Below are 19,151 nucleotides of genomic sequence, written 5' to 3'. Positions count from 1 at the left end.
GATGACCATGACACATGCACCTCATCCTTAAACATCTCTTCTGATTCTTCAGAGTATCATTCATGTCCAAGATGCTATGTTCCCATGAAACTTAATATGCTATACTGAAAATTAACACTATCAAAAAGGTTGTATCTGGGATTTTTTGATTTTGACAGCTTAATCAAGATTGAAAGCAACGTAAAAATTTAAACAACTGAGGCAGGGAGACAGGTATTTAGAGAAATTCAGACAAACAGTATATTTTCAATTCTGTTCCATAACAACATAGTAGCTTGATAGAATTCAAAGCCTTTGACTATAAGTGGCTTTAATTTCTACCTACATATAGACACAGATGTCTATAAACAGTCTACATAACCTATCCTATCTTGGAAATGTTTTGACAATCACAACTAACTCTAAGCAAATTCTGCCACAGCTAAAGAAAGGACTAAAACACAAGGAATTCTTTCCCTATCAAAACTGCCCAGCTGTTAGAAAATGTGTTCTTTCTTGCTTATTCTTTGTGTCTAAGGAATTGTAGGTTTTTTGCAACAGTATTTCCAAATTCAGCAAGAGGTGTGAAGGTTGATTTGCAAAATTATGAAGTCTTCTGAGAGAGAAGAGGCTTTAAGCTGAAGAAAGCCTAGAACTAAGTCTTCTCTCTTTCCAGTAGGCGTTTTTACAAGAGGGAGAAATTACTATCTTCATTACTCTTGCATATGGAAGGAATGGTTTCAAAATAAACTCTGTTGACACCTGACCCATCTGCCAATGTATGCCTGATCCTAACTAAAAACCAGAAACTTTCTGAGGACTTAGATCTTTTCCTGGTATTTCCTGATATTCAGTGAGATAAAATACAGCCGTGTAACAGGCAAAGAGGAGGAGTCCTGGGCAATGCACAGGGCAGAATTCTACAGAGCACAAAACTGAGTGGTAGTAGAGGTGATCAAAAAGCCAGGCTTCCATACAGGGGAACAACTATAGGGAGATAAAATAACTGAGGGAAGTATGACAGCATCCCTATATATTAAGTATTTTAAAGAAAATGAAGAGAGAACATTTAGGTGGCTGATCCAATAGAACAATACTTATTCAGGGTTACTTATTCAGACATAGTTGAACAGTAGCATTCCCTGTTACAGGACATTACATATGTTATTCAGATTCCAAAGAAACCAAATAAATTAATACCATAAACACATGTCAATGCCACTCAACTCCAAAGACACCACATTTCTGACTCAAGAGGTCCCTGAACTGCAAATCCCTGACGATTAAAAGCTTATCTCTACTTACACATTTTATACTCTTGCTAGGGATCAGTTGTTGACTCAGCAGAGTCAACTCTTCTGTTAGGCAACCAGGTGTAGAACATAAGGCATCTATGAAGACCAGATGCTTTTTATAATTAGCTGGCTACTCACCAGGGATTTTCTACAGTGCTTAAGTGCAAAAGACTTTCCTCTTATTTGATGAAGTTGGGACTGGGAACCCTGTTTCATTATTAAGAATCTCACTCAGCTGAATTATATAGCTCCTTTTATTTCTTCTTTTTTTGAGACAAAGTACTCAGTCTTATTCAAGTCTTAATGCTGCTACTTTCTCTAGCATAGTACTCAGCTGAACTAACATGGTATATATGGAATAATGAAGAAAACTTTTTTCATGTGTTTACAATAGCTGCTATAATACAAATTAAGTAGCAAGCAGACAAAACCAATGAACAGCTAAGGTTTGGATCCAAGTTCAATTCCTAAGTATTCTCCACAGGAATAATTAGCTAAGGCAGTTAAAAGGCAGATCTCTCTGTAGTTCACCTACCAATGAATCTGTACTTTCCTTCCTTTACTCTGCTGAAATGTTTGCATATCCCTGCATGCCCTTCCTTCATTATACAAAAAGTCTCAAGTGAAGTGGTTACTCAAGGAGACCTTTCAATAATGCAGATTCTTTTCATCAACATACTGCTGTTGATCTTCCCAGGCAACACATTCCTGAAGGAGATGTGACAAAATACCTAAAATGCTCTGAAGATTCCACAATATAGTCTCTTGTTCACTCACACCTCATGACAACGCTGAAGGTTTGTGTACATCGGGAAAGTTGCACTCAGTAAACTGGAATGCACAAATGTCTAACATGAGAGGTACCTATCTTCAACTGGCACATAAAAACAAATTAGCATTTTTGGAGACAGGGAGCCAACACCCAAAGTGCCTTTCTTCAGGAAAAAAATGAGAAAGTGAACACGACCAAGTATAAGAAAAGTAACCAAATTTGGTTGTATCAAGGCAAACTTGTGAAGCTGCTTTGGTGGTAGATCTGCCAAAATGCCACACAAAAAAGATACAGACAAAACATTGTCATCAAGTAAGTCAAGGTACACTTGCACTTTAACTTTTCTATGCCAATTATGTGGATACAGTTATCTGACAGTATATAAGTTTGGAAAAAGACTGTGTGACTTTATTCTCAGGTGACTTTTCTGAATTCACAAACATAGGTATTTGAGTGCAATGAGTTAGACTGCATCAATACATATTGCCCTACTACTTCTACATTAACTAATTAGGATTCTTTGCACAAGGCTTTAGTATAGATATAAATATAGATATAAATATATAGATATAGTATATCATGTACCATGATGAGGACTAACACTCAGCAAGGGTACTTTATATATCTGAATGAATTCAGAAAATGCTCTGAATTATTCCTTCACCTGTATCCTCCATGACATTATCTATAAAGGAAAATTAGAGTCTGAAATATGATCCTCTAAGAAATTAGTGCCAAAAGCAGATAGCACAAACCCATATTTTGGAAAAAATCCTCAATCTCTCTCTCATGCAAGTTCAAACCTGTGCCTTCCATTTTCTAGATATATCCCTTAAAGTTTTTTGTTATGTAAGAAATTAAATATTTCTGCAAGGAAAAACAAAGTATATAGACTTTCAACACCCTAAACCCCAAGAAATATACAGAAATCTACTTTCTGATATCAAAATACGAGTTAGATTAAAAAATACAAGTATGAATCCACAGATGAATTTTCTTTTTTAAAAAGTGGTATTACTTAATCTTAAAAAAGAAAAATTAAAATAAAAAATAAAGAAAACACAAGCTTACTTCTTCTTCATCAGGTTCAGCCTCCTCTGTTTCAACAGCTGACATACTAGCAACAGGCTTGTTCCATGCCAACTTTAGCTCTTGTCCTTTGAAACGAGACCCATGAATTGCAGCCTAAAACAAGTTTAACTATCTTAGTTACATGTGACTTTACAAAACAAAAAAAACCTGAAGTGCTGTTACTAGGTTAAATGAAACAAATTAATTCATTGCACATGGAATTCATACATCCTTTGAGGAAAATGATGAAAATACATTTAGGAGAAAATAAGCTTGGAAAGCTATAAATCATTTGGTAATGTGGGTAACATACGGAACCAATACCTTCCCGTTTTTTAGTATTATTTTGCAGGGTTCCTCACCTTTCAAAGACAGACACATAACTGTTAATTCATAACTTACTGGAAGAAGTAAGACATGCCACAAATTATTTAACATATTTTTTAAAACCCAACAACCAAACAACTGAAAAAAAGTCCCTTTGTGATTCCAATGTAATCTACTGGAAAACGTTCCTCTTCCTGTAAAGCTGTTGTAATTGAAATGTAAAAATTTTTAACTTATGGCATATTCATGTCTTTCTAAGTACCAGTTGCATTAAGTGGCTGCTTTGGAAATAGTATGTTCAAATTAAAGTAACATGAATGAGCATAAATCAGCGTTAGCAACATTCCGAAATAACCGTCATGGTCACAAAAGATTTATAGTACAATCTGAAAGTACAGCATAATGTGAAATGTAGAAACAATTACATGTTCAATGACATCTGAACATGAATTGTGTGATATTAAAGTCCCCAGGTATAAATTTTAAATCTGTACATATAAATTTATGATAAATTTAAAAGAGTCTATGCTTATTAAAATGCAGCTCAGGAGCTTTTTGTCCATGGTCTCATCACAATGTCACACAACTAGAATTTTTAAAAGTACTTAGATGTGACATTTAGGTCCAGAAATAACTTGTACTCTTTGGAAGAAATTACTACTACATAAAAATGCAACATTTTACAATAGGGAACCTTCCTCTTCCTTCTAGGCTAGAATATATACTATCATAAAGCCTAGGCCTATTTTCACTTAAGAAGGTAAAATATTAGCTGCATTTACTTCACAACTTTCCTCAGCAGAGGTTTTTTAATGATTACCTTCTACAACTTCTCAAACTGTCAGCTTTAAAGCTTTAGTTGTAAACACAGACATTCCAATGGAAATATATTTAATATATAAGAATATCTTAAAGAAAATACAAATTTTCCTAGATTTGATTGAACCCAGTTTTAATAAAATCTTCCCTTAAAAATGAAGCTGAAATTAGATACCAAGTTTAATCAAACACAAAAGTGACAATGAAACGTTTCAATGCTCACTTGAACATGGACATCTCAAACATTGATAATAAATCATGATCCAGACCCTTGCAGTGAATCATACTCCATTTGGTAAAAGTAAAGACTTTTATTTATATACTTAACTTCTATATAGAAGTAAAGAATTATTATCTGGATAGTCCACAAAAACAGATTTATTTATTGTTCTAGGCGACCTATTTTTGTTTTCAGGGAAGCAGAACTTTCTCTCCACACTTAAAGAGTATTTCATGTGCAAATGACAATGCCAAAGAACATGAAACTGCAAGAGTAAGTACCCAATACTAGGAAGCATCAAAACTAAAATCCCAACTTTATTTCAATTCATTTATGTATATACTAATTACTGCAGCTTTCATCTTCAAACAGAATTTTTGTTCACTGTTGAACTATGTTCCTTCAGTACAGGTGTACAATACTGTTTTTCCCCTATCAGTCAGTATATACACCATGTACCATTGATTGTACCTCCTCTTCTGTGGAATAAATACTATCTCCGTACAGTTAGTGCTCATCATTACTATAGCTAAGAGTTTCACAAACCAAACAGAATTCTGTGTCTTTGTAAACTGTCTTTGGCACATGGATATCAAAATATCTAACTATAAATTATACCCTAAGCATTCAAAACTATTGTCTCCAGCAGTTAATTTGCATTGTAAATAACAGTTATTTCTTTCAAATCACCTTACTGGTGTCTCAAGATGAAAAAGAGAACAGTCTGGCCAGTTATGAAAATGGTACTCAGGTAAACTCCACAAGGTGAAATTTTTGCAAAATACAAACTTAAAATGAAATCTTTCCATACAACCATACTGCAAATATGAACCCATTATTTCTGTAGTCCCTACTATTTTAAAGAATATTCCGTCCCAACAGTGACACAAGGATTCAAAAAAATATATATATCATTTGCAGAACAACCATATTCATTAATTTGTTCAAGATGTCATAATATACTGTATGCCTATACCATGGACTAAGTAAGGCAGGAGTCCTGCTGATACAAAAGTATTAAGTTCTAATGATCCATATGTAATGATACTGAATTATAATGTAAGTCAACTCTGGATTTTAGTTTCTAAAAGTTACATCTGCAATTCTATGCTTCTGTAATTTCATAAATCTCTAAAAACATGCTAAAAAAAAAAGAGATAAAAGAATCAGATCAAATCTCATTTACACTACTACACACTTTCAGACAAAGGTAAACCAAACTGATCCCAAACTAAATATAGTCCTGATTCTGCGGGATGTCAGTGAAATTCCAGGTAGACTATGAGGTTACCAAGTCAGGTAAAAAAAACTGGCAATTAAATGAAGATAAACCAAGACATCTAAATATTAATTCCTAAGTCTTTCTCTTAAATCCCTCTTACATCCTGCACTTTGTTTTGCTGTAATTTCCTAAGTATTTCAGTACTATACAGTTCTGACATTTTTGTTAAATTTAAACTTTAGTATCAGCAGTTTTAAAACAGCTATTAGTATTACATTTAATCAAATACAGAAGGGTAAAAAACAAAGTATTTGAATGCTACAGTGTATTTTCAAGAAAGATTATACTCACAGCTTCAGCTTCTGCTCTTGTTTTAAAAGTAATCACCGCATGGAGAGAAGAGTCATCTATCTGGCAATCTTCAATTTCACCATATTGCTTTTGATAAACAAGCAAACAAAAAAAAGTTTAGTAAAACAGTTCTACCACCTTTAAAAATGAAGTCCTAAATCAAAGGCTCTCAATAAAAAAGCAGAAAATTAGAACGGTGTATATTTCACAGTCTTAATGCCAGAGTACTTGTCCTAGCCAAGAATACAGTTACTTGTACTTGCATTGCTAAAACACCCAAGTGCTCTTGTCTCTGGATTTTCCAATTCCTATAGGTATGAAGTAAAACTATGACAGAAGTGTGCTGCTCTGCTTCAGTATTTCTCTTCTGATTAGAAAGATCTTGAAATGATTCCATTAACTTATTATGAAACATTTCTACAGAAATTTCTTGGAGTCAGGAGCTATAGAAAAAGTTTGAAAACTCAACTGTATTTCAGCATCTTAATAATATGACCTATGTATTCCTGTAATGACCATGATGGTACTGCTATCTTTGCTGCTGCTGCCATCGCTGTAAGCTGCAAAGACCAAGAAAAAACCACATCTGTGCAAGAGGACTGCACTGCTGATGTGCACAGGGTTGTGGTATCCTATCAGAGGAACAGAAATACAGCTCAAAGAATTTCCAATGGAATCTGGAGCAAGTTTAAAGCAGCAAGCTTGCAATCTGCAAAATTAAAAATTAATTTTTTTCTCAGCCTTATCCAACTAACATTGTGAATGGAATTGTATTTGTTCATGTTACTAAGTTCCTTTTGATTACCGTTTTGGCTTGTTAAAGATACTAAGTTTCATTTAAAAAGAGAGACCAGTTCTTGCTTGACTTATTTATTTGTTTGTTTGTTTGTTTTAAAAGCTTGCATGACTGCCTGAATGACAGGAAATATTAAGTACACTGACTGGAGTAGAATTTAGTGGACTAACTGGTTCCTGGACTTCTCTATTCAGAGAGGACCACTGTAATTAAATGTTAGGGGAAAAAAACCCACACAAACAAAGGGGAAGGTGGAATAGATAGAGATTCATATGATATACTTAGCATTTATTCCACAAAATAAACAAATTTGCTTTTACTATAGTCTTTTTTAAAATGGAGGGTGTTTTTTATAAATTTAGGTTGATTTTTAACTATTATATTTACAAAGAAAAATCTGCTAAAAATTATGCATGCCAGTTTATCATTTTTTAGACTGTAAATAGAAAAAAAAAGTAGAAAAATATCTGACTTCTTAAGCTTAAGTACATGATTAGACAAATACTTGGATGTCTTTTCAAGATCCACATATAACTGAACAATTTTTACTCTGACTTAAATTCAGAAAGTTGGGCAAAAGCACTGAAAATATTTGAAGAAAATTTTCATTACGCACTTGTTAAGATACTTCAACAGAGACAAACAGACTTCAGGTACTGAAAGTTTGACAATAAATTTATCTTGGTTCTCACCATCCCTTCAGTTATTTTATCTTTCTGTACCTAAAAAATTGTAAAAACTTTACATATGTCCTAAGCAAATAAATATTACAAGCTGTTTTTCTTTGTAAGAATAAAAGAAAAGCCTTCTAAACACCATGTGATTACACCTATAAATAGCTGAAGCAATAGTGTATTTTTCCTGTTTTACCTTTTCCTAAAGCATCCTCTGCATGTATCATGCTAAAGATTCATTACTACATAATATTTCCAGATGAACTGAATCAGGAGAAAACAAGTCATTCAACGCAAGGATGTTATCCAAAGGTGGAAAAAAAGAGTGCAATTTGATATACCGCAAAATGAGGCAGGAGATCTTCCCTGTCGCTTTCGGTAAACGCAGAGATTTCCAGTGCCCTGGGCCGATGATCCACCACTGCGTGCACAGGAACTCCTCTGCCTCTGCCCCGGCCCCGTATTCCTCTGCCTCTGCTGCGCGACGCACCCCGGCCTCTCGTATGAACCCCTCTACCGCGAACTGAGGACAGAATCCCTCGCTTGGCAGCCTAAGATGTTTACACATAACATATTGGTAGATTAAAATTCACAATCTACAGATTTAGACAGAATTTACAAACACATATTCTGATGTTTCCTAAAAACACATCCCCAAGAAAGCCCCAGAAAGAGCAGCTTGCAGGTATTAAAACAACAGAAGGTGAACATTTAAATAGCATTCAAAAGCTAATTAACTAAAGGTTAATCATTACCAGACCAATAACAGGATGGAAAGAGGAAACAAGAACCAGGTATCAAAAGAGCCCTTATCTGTGAAGATAAACTCCTCACAGCAACTGCTGTACAACTCAAATTTCATTGCCAAAATTTCTTGATACAATGTTTAACTACTTAATTAGTCTCTTTATTTTATCCGTTTGTTTCTGAAGTTTAGACAAGACTTTTATTCTGACCAGAATTACGGCACCTTAAGAGCTTTTGGGCACAGAACTGTGAGATGTGAAATGAAGGTTTCTAAGAGGTACCTCCAAGGACAAAATATTCACTTGAACACTTACACAAAAATATCTATTTCCACAGCACCTGTGTATCCCTTCTAAAGAACTGGTATATGCTCTTCAAGAATAATTGAAAGGCCAATGGCACTGACTGCCATTTACCTTAAGTTTTGAAAGACCCCTTTCAGGTATCTAATTTCCATGTTTACAGCAAGAAAAAACATATTTTTGAACCCTAATAGATCTGCCATAGGAATCAAATGTTAAATTAAATCACCACACTTTTAATATATCCTACAGTGTTTACCAACTCAAACAGTGATGGCACTACTTTAATGCATGTCAGTGATAGTAGCAACAAGATCATTTTCTTATGGCTTTATTCATTAAATTATTCAGATAATTTTACAATAGTATCTAGCTCGTTTTTTAGGTTTTTATAAACAGAATCCTGACATATTTGGGTATTTTTCATTTTGTTCTTTTTTGGGGTTTTTTTTAAACATTTTAAAATGTTTAAATGAGTAATTTGGGGCATGCTGACTCAACAAACAAGCTGCAAACTAGTTGGATTTTCTTTCAGTAAGTCAGGGTCACCTGGAACAGAAAAACAGGTTATGAGTCAAAGAAACAACAAATAAAATATTGTGGGAGTCAAAGTCACATACACAATATGTGAATAAAAATTTTTAAGAGAATTTTTAAGAATACTGAAGAATCAAACAAAAAACAAGGGGAAAAAAACAACCCCATATCCCCCTTGTAATTTGAACAAGGGATATACTTCATGTTGTTCCCTGAACCATGTAAGCATGCATCACTGGTGACCCTGTTTTTCTCCATCTACTTCTGTTTGTATTTGATAAAGGCTTCAGAAAATTCCTTTAAATATTACTGTCCTGAAAGAGCTCTTTTTTACATAACTCAAAAAACAGACTTAAAGAGATATGGAGTAGGATTAGTGTACTCAGATATGATGTAACTATATTGTGAATGTGCACCTGCTTTTCTATTCTTATTTTACATGTCATTAAATTCACATATTTTCTGAGGTGTAGAATTTAAAAACAATCTTTCAGTACACTTACACAGTTTTACTCACCATCAGAAAATACACTGTTAACATAAGCTTTTGTGCCATCTCTATTCAATTGGCTTGGTTTACTAGCAAAGCTATTTTCACAATTACCAAAGCTGCATAACAAGCTTTAAAGTAAGATTTTGATGCAACTTTGCTGCACGTATGTGTGCTGTATTCATATGCAGTTATACATAAGACATGACCATTTCTTAATGACTTCATTAAGAGCTATTTAAGCATCCCAGCAGCCCTGCTTACCCTCAGTAAAAAGAGATAAGATTATCAACTGATTCAAGTAGATATTATACAATCATATAGGCAAGAAGTGCAATATAACACAGAATAACACCCACAGCACTCATCATTTCTCAGTAGACACATATATGGAAAATTTTGTTCAGCCATCTCATTTTTTTTTTCAAAGCAAGTACTTAAAGAAAAAATTGTGTTTCTACACATTGAATACTTCTTGCAACACTGTATTTGCTTTTATTAAGGTTTCCCCTTGAAACCAACACTGAAATAATACTACTTTTGGCACCTCAGGCTTTTTGATTAATCTCATTAAAAGGATGCTAACACTTAAGAACAAAAGATCAGGCTGTGTTTCTTAACTTTTCTGTGTCAAACACAAAACTACCTTCAGGGAAGAATTTAAAAACACTCCATGTTCTCAAGAACGCATTACTACCACAAATCCATAAAATATCATGTCATCTATACAGTTACAGAATTTAAACAGATTAGCAATCACAATTAAAGACAATACTATTTCTGAATTCCACTGAAGTAGGTGAAGTGTTTTTTTAAAATATTATTGTTAAATGTCTCCACCTACATGCAACTTAATACTGCTCTCTGGAAAAAAATAGCTCATGATACAATACACAAGCTAAACATAAAGGAAAATATTTTATTAAAAGTTAATTGCTACAAAAGAAGATACAAACATACTTCCAGCTGCAGTTCCGTATATTTTCGTCTTAATTCAGTAACCTCCTCCCCAGCTTGCATCTTCTTGTATAAATCCAGTTCAGTATCTAGTAACTCCTTCTGCATCTAAGAAATTGTTATGGCAAATTATTAGTTCCACAGTTTACATTCTCTACCAAGGAAACAATTGTTTGATTAAAAGCTGTAACTTTGAAGGTGTACTGCTTATTACACTGGCTTCCCACTTTCAAAAACAAACCTAGCACAAGCTTAGGAGTCTTCATAGCAAGGTAAAACTTCCACCTAAGCATTGTGATATCAAGCCTTTTAGACTACCAAGCCAATCCAAAGCTAAAGACACATACAGTAAAACTTCAAGACTATATGGTTATGATGATGAAAAAAAAAAAAAAAGCCAGTACAGCTATGAATGAATACAAAATCTATGATCAGTACTGAGAAAAAGCATCTGAGTTTATTACAATGTCGTAATGCAAAAGCACAAATGGTAGCTCTATTCAGACAATAGTGAAAAAACACAGGAAGTAGTAAGACCTTTGCTAACAAATGACTGGTCTCTGATACAAAGTTACCTTCCAGGACACAGGATCTTGAAAAATTTATTAAAGTTCAGAAAACATATATGAAACAGAAAGGTATCTCTGAACCCCAATAAAGACATGTTCACTGCAACCACTGAGGTGCAGGGAAAGATTGAAGTAAGTATGAAAACTTAATTTGAAGTTCTGATCCAAAGAGAAACTTTTTTGTCTTTTTTTTTTTAATGAAAGAAGCAGGACCCAAACATTTCAGTGACATCAGAAAAGAAGGCTAACCATAAAAAAAAACTAGAGGATTGTGAAACAGTTTACATTTACACATGTTGATTCAAAACAACAGCATGGAATATTTGCAAAAGCTGGATGTTAAAAGACAACGGTTATCTGCTTGTGACAGGTGGAAACCAAGTGTCATCACTTGATAAAGAAAGGTGATGGGTTTTTTTGTTTTTTTTCTTGGAATCTTTAAAATAAAAAAAAACTGGATTATTCAACTGGCAGCTTCAACCTCAAGTCTATTAAGTTCCATTTTCTGATTATCTACTGCAACCAGATGAAAAAAAATCCATTATCTTCTGTATAATGGTTTTCCAAATTTTCAAAATTGGAAACTGTTTCTCTCAAATCCCACTGTGCTGCAATACATCAATGACATGACAAAAGAAGTGCTTCTGAAGTTTAATGATGACCAGCAGCTAGCACTCACAGAGCAGCCAGTGACACTGGTGTAATGAACACTTTTGAGGTTTATTATAGTGGTCTTTATGAAGACTCCTCTTTTACAGAGCTGTGTCAAGTCTGAAGAAGAAAATACCTCCTCATTCAGGACACACCAAAAGGCAGCAAAGGTTTCTCACTTAAAATGGGAGAGCCTTTTGTAATCTGAATCAACTGGAAGAAGCAAAAACAAGTAAAGATAATGGCAGTCATGTGGGCCTCATCTTCCATATCTTCTTCAGTGTCTTCTTCAGAGCTGTCCAGGACTTTAACACTTAAAAATGCAAGAGAACCAAGACCAAAATCTTTCAGACAATTGTCAAAGTTGTAGAGTTTAACCAAGAGCTCTAAAATCCTCACTTCTACAGAAGTCAGATGGGGCTGATTGTTTTTGCTATTTCAAATGTTAACAAAACTGCACCAAGATCCACTATGAAGTGGGTTTACTTAAAACATTTCTTCATTTTCTGTATTTCAAAGGAAATGGAAAAGCAGGTCAAAAACTTCATTAAAACTTCAATGTTAGTATATTGCCTCGCCTTTTCTTAGTAAAAACAACTATCACATAAGGAAGTGGTAGACCAGGTTACCAAGCAAAGAGTGATGTGGGCAGAATAAACAGATAAACAAAACTGGGTTGAAGAACCATCTCAAATACAAACTTACCAATCATGCAAATGAGGAAGGGCCTACACAACAGCATCAGAGGGGAAAAATCTCCTTCCTCTTCTGGGAAATCAGTGCCTCTCTAAAGAGCCTATACACTAACGCACAAAACTTGTGAAACAGAGAAGGCACTGGATGTCTGCGTGCAGTTACAGGGCTATAATCTCCCTGAGACTACAGAATCACAGAGAAACAGACAGTGGAGTGGTGCAGTGGACAGAAAGTTTTTTAAGGATGAGCCAAGATGGCACGGTGTAGAAATTGCTCTTCATTAAGAGAGTGCCGTATGAACACACAGAGCTCTGCCTGGGGACAGATGATAAGCCAGCTGAAAGCTTATGAGTCAGGACCAATGGCAGACCTACACAGGTGATATTGCAGTGGGTGTGTATTACACACTATCTAGTCACATGTGAAAGTAAATGAGGCCTTCTTCAGACAGCTGGAAAAAAACTCCTGTTTTAATACCATGGGTCTGGGTAATTGCTGGAAAGGCAGGATGATTTCCAAGAATTGCATCCTCCAAGAAGATGCAGGAAATAAAGGCGGCAGAATGCTTGCCTGAACATGACGATTCTAAAAAAACTTATATCCAAAACCAAGGTGTACAAGAGGTAGAGTACGAAGAGGACACAGTGAAATTGTCTGAGCATACAGGTACTGGTTTGGAAAGCTGAAGCCCACCAAGGGCTTTGAATCTGGCAAGGGGGGTGAGAAACAAGGACTTCAACACATCAATCAGCAGCAAGAGGAACAGTATGCTGTGAAAAATGTGGTCTGACTGCTGGATATTAGAGGACCTGGCAACAAAGGACATGAGAATAGTGGAGGTACTCAATACCTCCTACTCCTCAGTCTTTACTGGGAAGATTTGCCTTCATCAATCCTGTATCCTGAGACTGTAAAAGCCTGGAATAAGAATCATAGAATCATCAAGGTTGGAAAAGATCTTTAAGATCATCAAGCCAAACTGCCAACCCAGAGCTACCAGTGTAGCTAAACCACATCACCCAGCACCTGATGCAGACACCTGAAGCACCTTAAACACCACAGGGAATGTGACTCCACCACCTCTCTCAGCAAGCAACCTATTCTATTGTTTGACCACCCCAGCAATTTATGCCCATTTTCAGGACAAATATATATTGCTTCAACTTTTTTCTAACAAACTATATAAGAAGCTATAGTTGAGTACACAGAAGTAATTTCAGTATTTCTTTCTGGTATTTCTTTACAAGGCTGTGATCTGTTTAGGAACAAATACTTCTATAAAAAGCAAATTAGTGTATTTTAAAAAGGTAATATGATTGCATCTTTAGGCAGGTAGGAAAGTGGTAAACTGCCATGTATCAACAAGCATAGCAGCAGAGGAAAAAGTGCTTCTCACAAGTAAAATCCAAACATGGGCACCTGGATCAAAGGAAAATTGACAAGTATAATCTTCAATCTTAAAAGGTTAATATGTTGACAAATTTCCTTGACATAAAAAGTCACAGAAAATTACGTACCAGTACAGTTTTTTGTATTAAGCCTGACCAGAAGATATTTGTGCTGCCTAACTATAATCTTTTTGTGTAAAAAATACTACTTTCATTATTTCTATTAAAAATTCATGAAAGCAATAAACTATACACAAAGCATTGGATAAAGTAAGAGAAAGAATCATAAGACTTTTGATTTGTTTCTTTTGATCTTACAGATGATGCAGTATCTGTGTAACAGCAGATACAGCTTTTAGACAACAGCATGGTTTTAAAACTAACCTTTGATAAGAAGGCAAAACGGATCTCACTTCAAAGAGGACTTAAAAACTAAACCAGTTAGGAGTTTAAATACTGCTGATGAGACTACTTATTTTTACTCCTCTGAAACAAACACATGAATGCATCTATTAAAAAGCTCAAAACTTGAGTACCTGAGTTTTAGTTTTCATGCTTTTTAAAGGCGTCCCTCCTCCTGGTGATACACCTTTTAATTCATCCTTTAACTTGGTAATGCTATTAGTCAAAATTTCCAGTGTTTTCATGATTTCTGCTTTGTCTTCTGACTTCATGGCTTTATTCTTCTCCAGCTTTGAAATGAGCATCTGTCCAGTTCAGGGAATAAAAAAGTCTTTTTACTCAGCAACTACTACTACAGATCTGTTTTCCAGTGGTCATTGTAACTAACAGAAAAAGCAAATATTGCATTTGTTTTGCTGTGACCTACAAATCAACACATAGGACTTTTAACACATTGTGTTAAAATAAAATCTTTGTCTGAATCTGATTTGTTTCCTAAAGAGTGTCTGATATTTCCAGTTCATTTGGATAGATTTGTTTAACACACTTCAATTACTTCAAAATTTTATTCAACTTAAATGACATTCTGTCTTTTTTCTCTTCCTAAGCCTAAGTGCAGTCATGCATAATTTTCTACATCATTCTCTCCTGCTCTTGTCAAACAGAACTTTGGATTTCCCTTCCCCTAAACAGATGCATGTTGCCTCCAAGTTAGGCAATTATCAATTAAAACTGGACATAAATTGCATAAGCTTGTAGGGCTTTTTTTTTAACAGGACAAGTTAGATTAAAACTATAAACTCAAAATAGTACGATAATGCCATTCTAAGAGAATACATATTTTATAGGCCATTTTTTTGTACATTCTTATAAATTCTGAAATATTTTATGCTGAACTGAGATTTTGTAACTGAACTGGTAGACTGTTTTTAATGCTAATATTTTACCTTCTGTGTTTCAATGTGCTTCTCCAAGATTTCTTGCTTCTTTTTCCTCACATCCTGTTGAAGTCTCAGTGCTTCCTAGAAGCATAAAAAGATTACAAAAAGTTTCTAGACTTTGAAACTAAATTATTAATAACGTACTATACCTGGCAACTACACAGTAGTAACTTACAGTAACAGGGAAAGAATTAGTAGCAGGAAATGCAAGGTGCTGGTATTTCCAACTATGTTTTGGAATACAATGCATTATCATATTAAAGAAAGATCTAATTATCTTTTTCATTTAGATCTGTACTGTGAAGACTTTACTACTACTCATATAAAGTAACAGCTTACAAAACTCCACTGAAAGCTGAAAGGCAACATATTACACTACCTCAAGAGGTACAGCATGCAAGTGTTTAAATATGTGAGCACAATTATCTTGAAAGCAACTGTAAATCAAGTCCATCAATTAAAACACAGTTTACAGAACTGTTACAAGTAAGAAAACACATTCTATTTTCTAAACTTGAAGTGTCACCCAAAGAAAAGCACCTCTTTTGTGTCTGAGTGCTCTAACTGGGAAGCGACAAGTACAGCTACTCCATCTGCCAACAACAGAACCTTGACCAGGCAATCGGCAAATCAAAATTAACTGAAACTCATCAGTAAGTGACAATATTGCACGCCGAATGAGAAGCGGGAGGAGATGCCACCCCTGCTGAGCTCTACTAATGGTGCTTATAAGAAAGCAGTTGCTTCTTGTTCTCAAATACAGAAGTCTTAGACAGCAGAAAACCCTTAAGAGTTTTGATATCGACATATTTAATGGAATAGTAGAGGAGAGACAGAGATGATCAGCTAGGATCAATTGCAAGTGGAATATCTTATATCAAGACTGTAAATGCACAACAGCCATAGAAAAAGAAATAATAGTCAAGTTTCTGTATGTCTTCCCAAATACTGACAAATTCTCTTGCATGAAATGTTAGTTTTTCAATACAGTGCGCAATCATTTTTCTGAAGGGAAAGGGAAGGTAAGATAAGGGGATGAATGCGAAAAAAAGCTAGGGAGACAGGAGGAAAAGAATGGAGTCAGTCCCACAAAATCATGTTTTTCCACAAATACTAGTATATTGTAACAGAAATCTCTGAAGGCAGGAAGGAGCACAAGATCACATGAAAAAAGAGCCAATCACTTAGGCACAACTTTAGTGATTTCTCTAAAAAAATCCTCTACAGTTGTTATGATGAGTCAACCATTTTATCACAAGTTTTATGCCATTTTACAGGAATTTAGCATCTTAACTTGAAAGATAAAGGCACTAATTCTAAAAACGTGCTAGGGGACAATCATGAAATGAAATTTCAAAATCAGAACTGCTTTCTTTAAATTCTGGACCAATGGCAAAACTCACATGCAGCTACAAACTGGTAGTTCAAAAAACATTAGATACAAACTACAGAAATTTAGCAGTATCTGAACTAAGTCTTTGTTTAACAATTATACTAATTTCAACACTTGTGTTTAGACATAACTTAGTATTGTAGTCTTAATTTGCGGTTAAAAAACTGTAAGGCAAACAATGTCCTGTATTTTAGTTTCTCTAAATGATAAGAATAAACCTCAAGAATGAGCTTTGCTCTCTTAAAAATTCTAAGCAAGCTAAATTGTAACTGAGCGACCTGTTAAGGCCAAATACATTTTTGTTGCATTTTCTTTCTAACATAAATAAAAAAGAAAACCTAGCACTATGTAAAAATAAAAATGGCTGCAGAAGAATTATAGCTCGGAAACAACAAAATGCAGAGTCATAAAACTCTCAGTTTTCTCAAAGAAACAATTTTGGTCACACATATAAAATACACTGAGAATAGGGGCCAGTTCCAGAAGTCTTTAAAAGAGAAGAACAGTGACTATACTGTACTTCCTTCCACTCACAATAGACAATTCATACCTCAATATATAGATTCTGATTCCAGGAAAAAGTGTTTCACATTTTGAATTCCTACAGTTTTAAACCTGCTTGCACTGCCTAAACATACACAGAAAAATAACAAAGCAATGCTGAATTTTCTTGTAATATGTGGGAAAAAAAAAACATTATAGTGAATTTAATCTTGCAACAAGTTTCATCCATGTTCTTGAGATGAATATACATCGTACTCTATCTCTGGGTCACAAGTTCCCAACTTAGGTCCATTTTAAAAAGAAGCATATTTAATTTACCTGTTTTTTCTTCTGTGCTTCATTAGAGTCTAGCACGGAAGTGGAAACAACAGGCAAAGATTTCTGTGCTGCCTTCAAAGCAGCAGGGTTGTACACAGTTTTTGTCAAGCCAGTAGAAGTAGATAAAACCTATAGGAGGAAATCATTTTATTTTTTTGCCAGTGAATTTCAATCTTTTAAAAAACCCGCATGAGTGCTTAAAAATATATAAGTGTCTTTTCTTTTGTCTCCTTTGATTACGGAATATAAAAATTTGGTGTAGCAATTATATTTGTAGTTGTTGAAGTTAAACAAATTCTGAAGAGGCAGCACCACAACAGATATGTAAGCTATCAACATCAACTTATAACTCCTCTCCACTGAGATTTTCTATATACTTCCAAGTTTCAAATACATAAATATTTACATATTTGAGCATAACTAAGGAAACAGAAGATAGAGGCTTTTGCAAAAGTAACTGTTGTTTTTGTGGTTTGAATACAGTATTTCACAGCTGCATGAATTTTCCAAGTAAAAGCTCAACATAATTTTAGAGACTAAGGTCCAACAGTTTCTTTTCATATGCAGTTGGTGTGAAGTAGAGTTAGCACAATAGCAAGAGGTAACTCAAGGACAAGGAAGTCTTCAATATTATACAGTAAAGGAAGAGACTCCTATGTCTCTCTGTTCTCTTTCCTACAATTGTAATGAGGTATGAAATTTCTCCATCACTTACTGAGAACACTGATGACTGCTTTCCAATCTCTCTAAAACATACTATGCATGTCTGCACAATACCTGAAGATTTGAGCTATTATGTTTTCTTAGCCTGTTCCTTAAAGAGTTTTTTGGGCATGCTAATACTGAAAAATTCATGGCTAAGTCCTAGCGATAATAAAGGCATGATCTTGTCCACCTTGTTAGCAAGTAGAAGCAATTATGCAATTGGTATTACTTCCAGGAGTTTAAAAATACTTCCTATCTATGCGGAAAATTAAAAGATGCATGCAGATTCTATTGGTCACCATGCACTCCATAAAATAGACAAAATGCCCACCAACAGAAGGAGAAAAAAAAGAGACAGACAAGAAACAGAAAGACAGAAAAGACCAAGAGATTAGAAGAATTTACAACAGGAACAGTTCATATAAACCCTTTGCACTTCAGTGTGATATTTATCCTATTTCTTCCCACAGTAAAGTGTTTTCAAGAGTAAGCAGTGCACAGAAAACAACAGCAAAAAGAAACTAACACATATTATGCGGTACTATAGAAGGTGGTACAAAATGCTCTAAGCAGGCCATTACAAAGATTAAGGATTTTTTCTAAATCTATTAAAGAACATTAAAGTATGCATATCCCAACTATACAGTTTCTACTACAAAGTAGCTTTAGGACAGGCTACAAGACAAGCAGAGGAGCAAGCAAAGACAAAAATACTGACACATTCCTTTTGCCCTGAACTCCTCAGGAGCAGAGTGAACCACACCTCCTCCTCTTTGCTATGTAGGAGATGTAAGGAGAGATGCCACAGCACCAACACAGAGAAGTCAAAAGCAAAAACTAAGGTTTCTAAATCACTTCATACTATTCAAGAGAACAAACAGTGTGAATAGCGTGAAACTCTTCACAAGTCCACAGACTGCAAGTCCCTATACAGATCTTACAAGGTCTCACACTGACTTTTATCACCTTTTCTCCTGCTCTTTGGGAAGAATAGCAACCTCCCTTCCCATTGCAAAGTTCTTGTC

At 34.7% G+C, this 19,151-nt stretch overlaps 1 protein-coding gene across 5 annotated transcripts in view; it reads right to left on the bottom strand.

Moving 5' to 3' along the window:
* RBM26 (RNA binding motif protein 26) overlaps positions 1 to 19,151 on the bottom strand; it is a 51,764-nt gene that overhangs the window by 2,388 nt on the left and 30,225 nt on the right. For 4 of the 5 annotated variants that reach the window (XM_015625802.3, XM_015625820.3, XM_015625811.3 and 1 more), the window contains exons 15-21: positions 17,422 to 17,550; positions 15,213 to 15,287; positions 14,400 to 14,570; positions 10,563 to 10,667; positions 7,868 to 8,077; positions 6,057 to 6,143; positions 3,118 to 3,231 (exon numbers count right to left, since the gene is read on the bottom strand). In XM_015625802.3, coding sequence (XP_015481288.1) covers positions 3,118 to 3,231; positions 6,057 to 6,143; positions 7,868 to 8,077; positions 10,563 to 10,667; positions 14,400 to 14,570; positions 15,213 to 15,287; positions 17,422 to 17,550 — 891 coding nt within the window. The remainder of the gene's footprint in view (positions 1 to 3,117; positions 3,232 to 6,056; positions 6,144 to 7,867; positions 8,078 to 10,562; positions 10,668 to 14,399; positions 14,571 to 15,212; positions 15,288 to 17,421; positions 17,551 to 19,151) is intronic. The other variant, XM_015625831.3, reaches the window with a different exon arrangement.

Source organism: Parus major, chromosome 1 (assembly GCF_001522545.3).
Source record: "Parus major isolate Abel chromosome 1, Parus_major1.1, whole genome shotgun sequence".
NCBI classification, from domain to species: domain Eukaryota; kingdom Metazoa; phylum Chordata; class Aves; order Passeriformes; family Paridae; genus Parus; species Parus major.
This window is presented reverse-complemented; position numbering and strand designations above follow the sequence as displayed.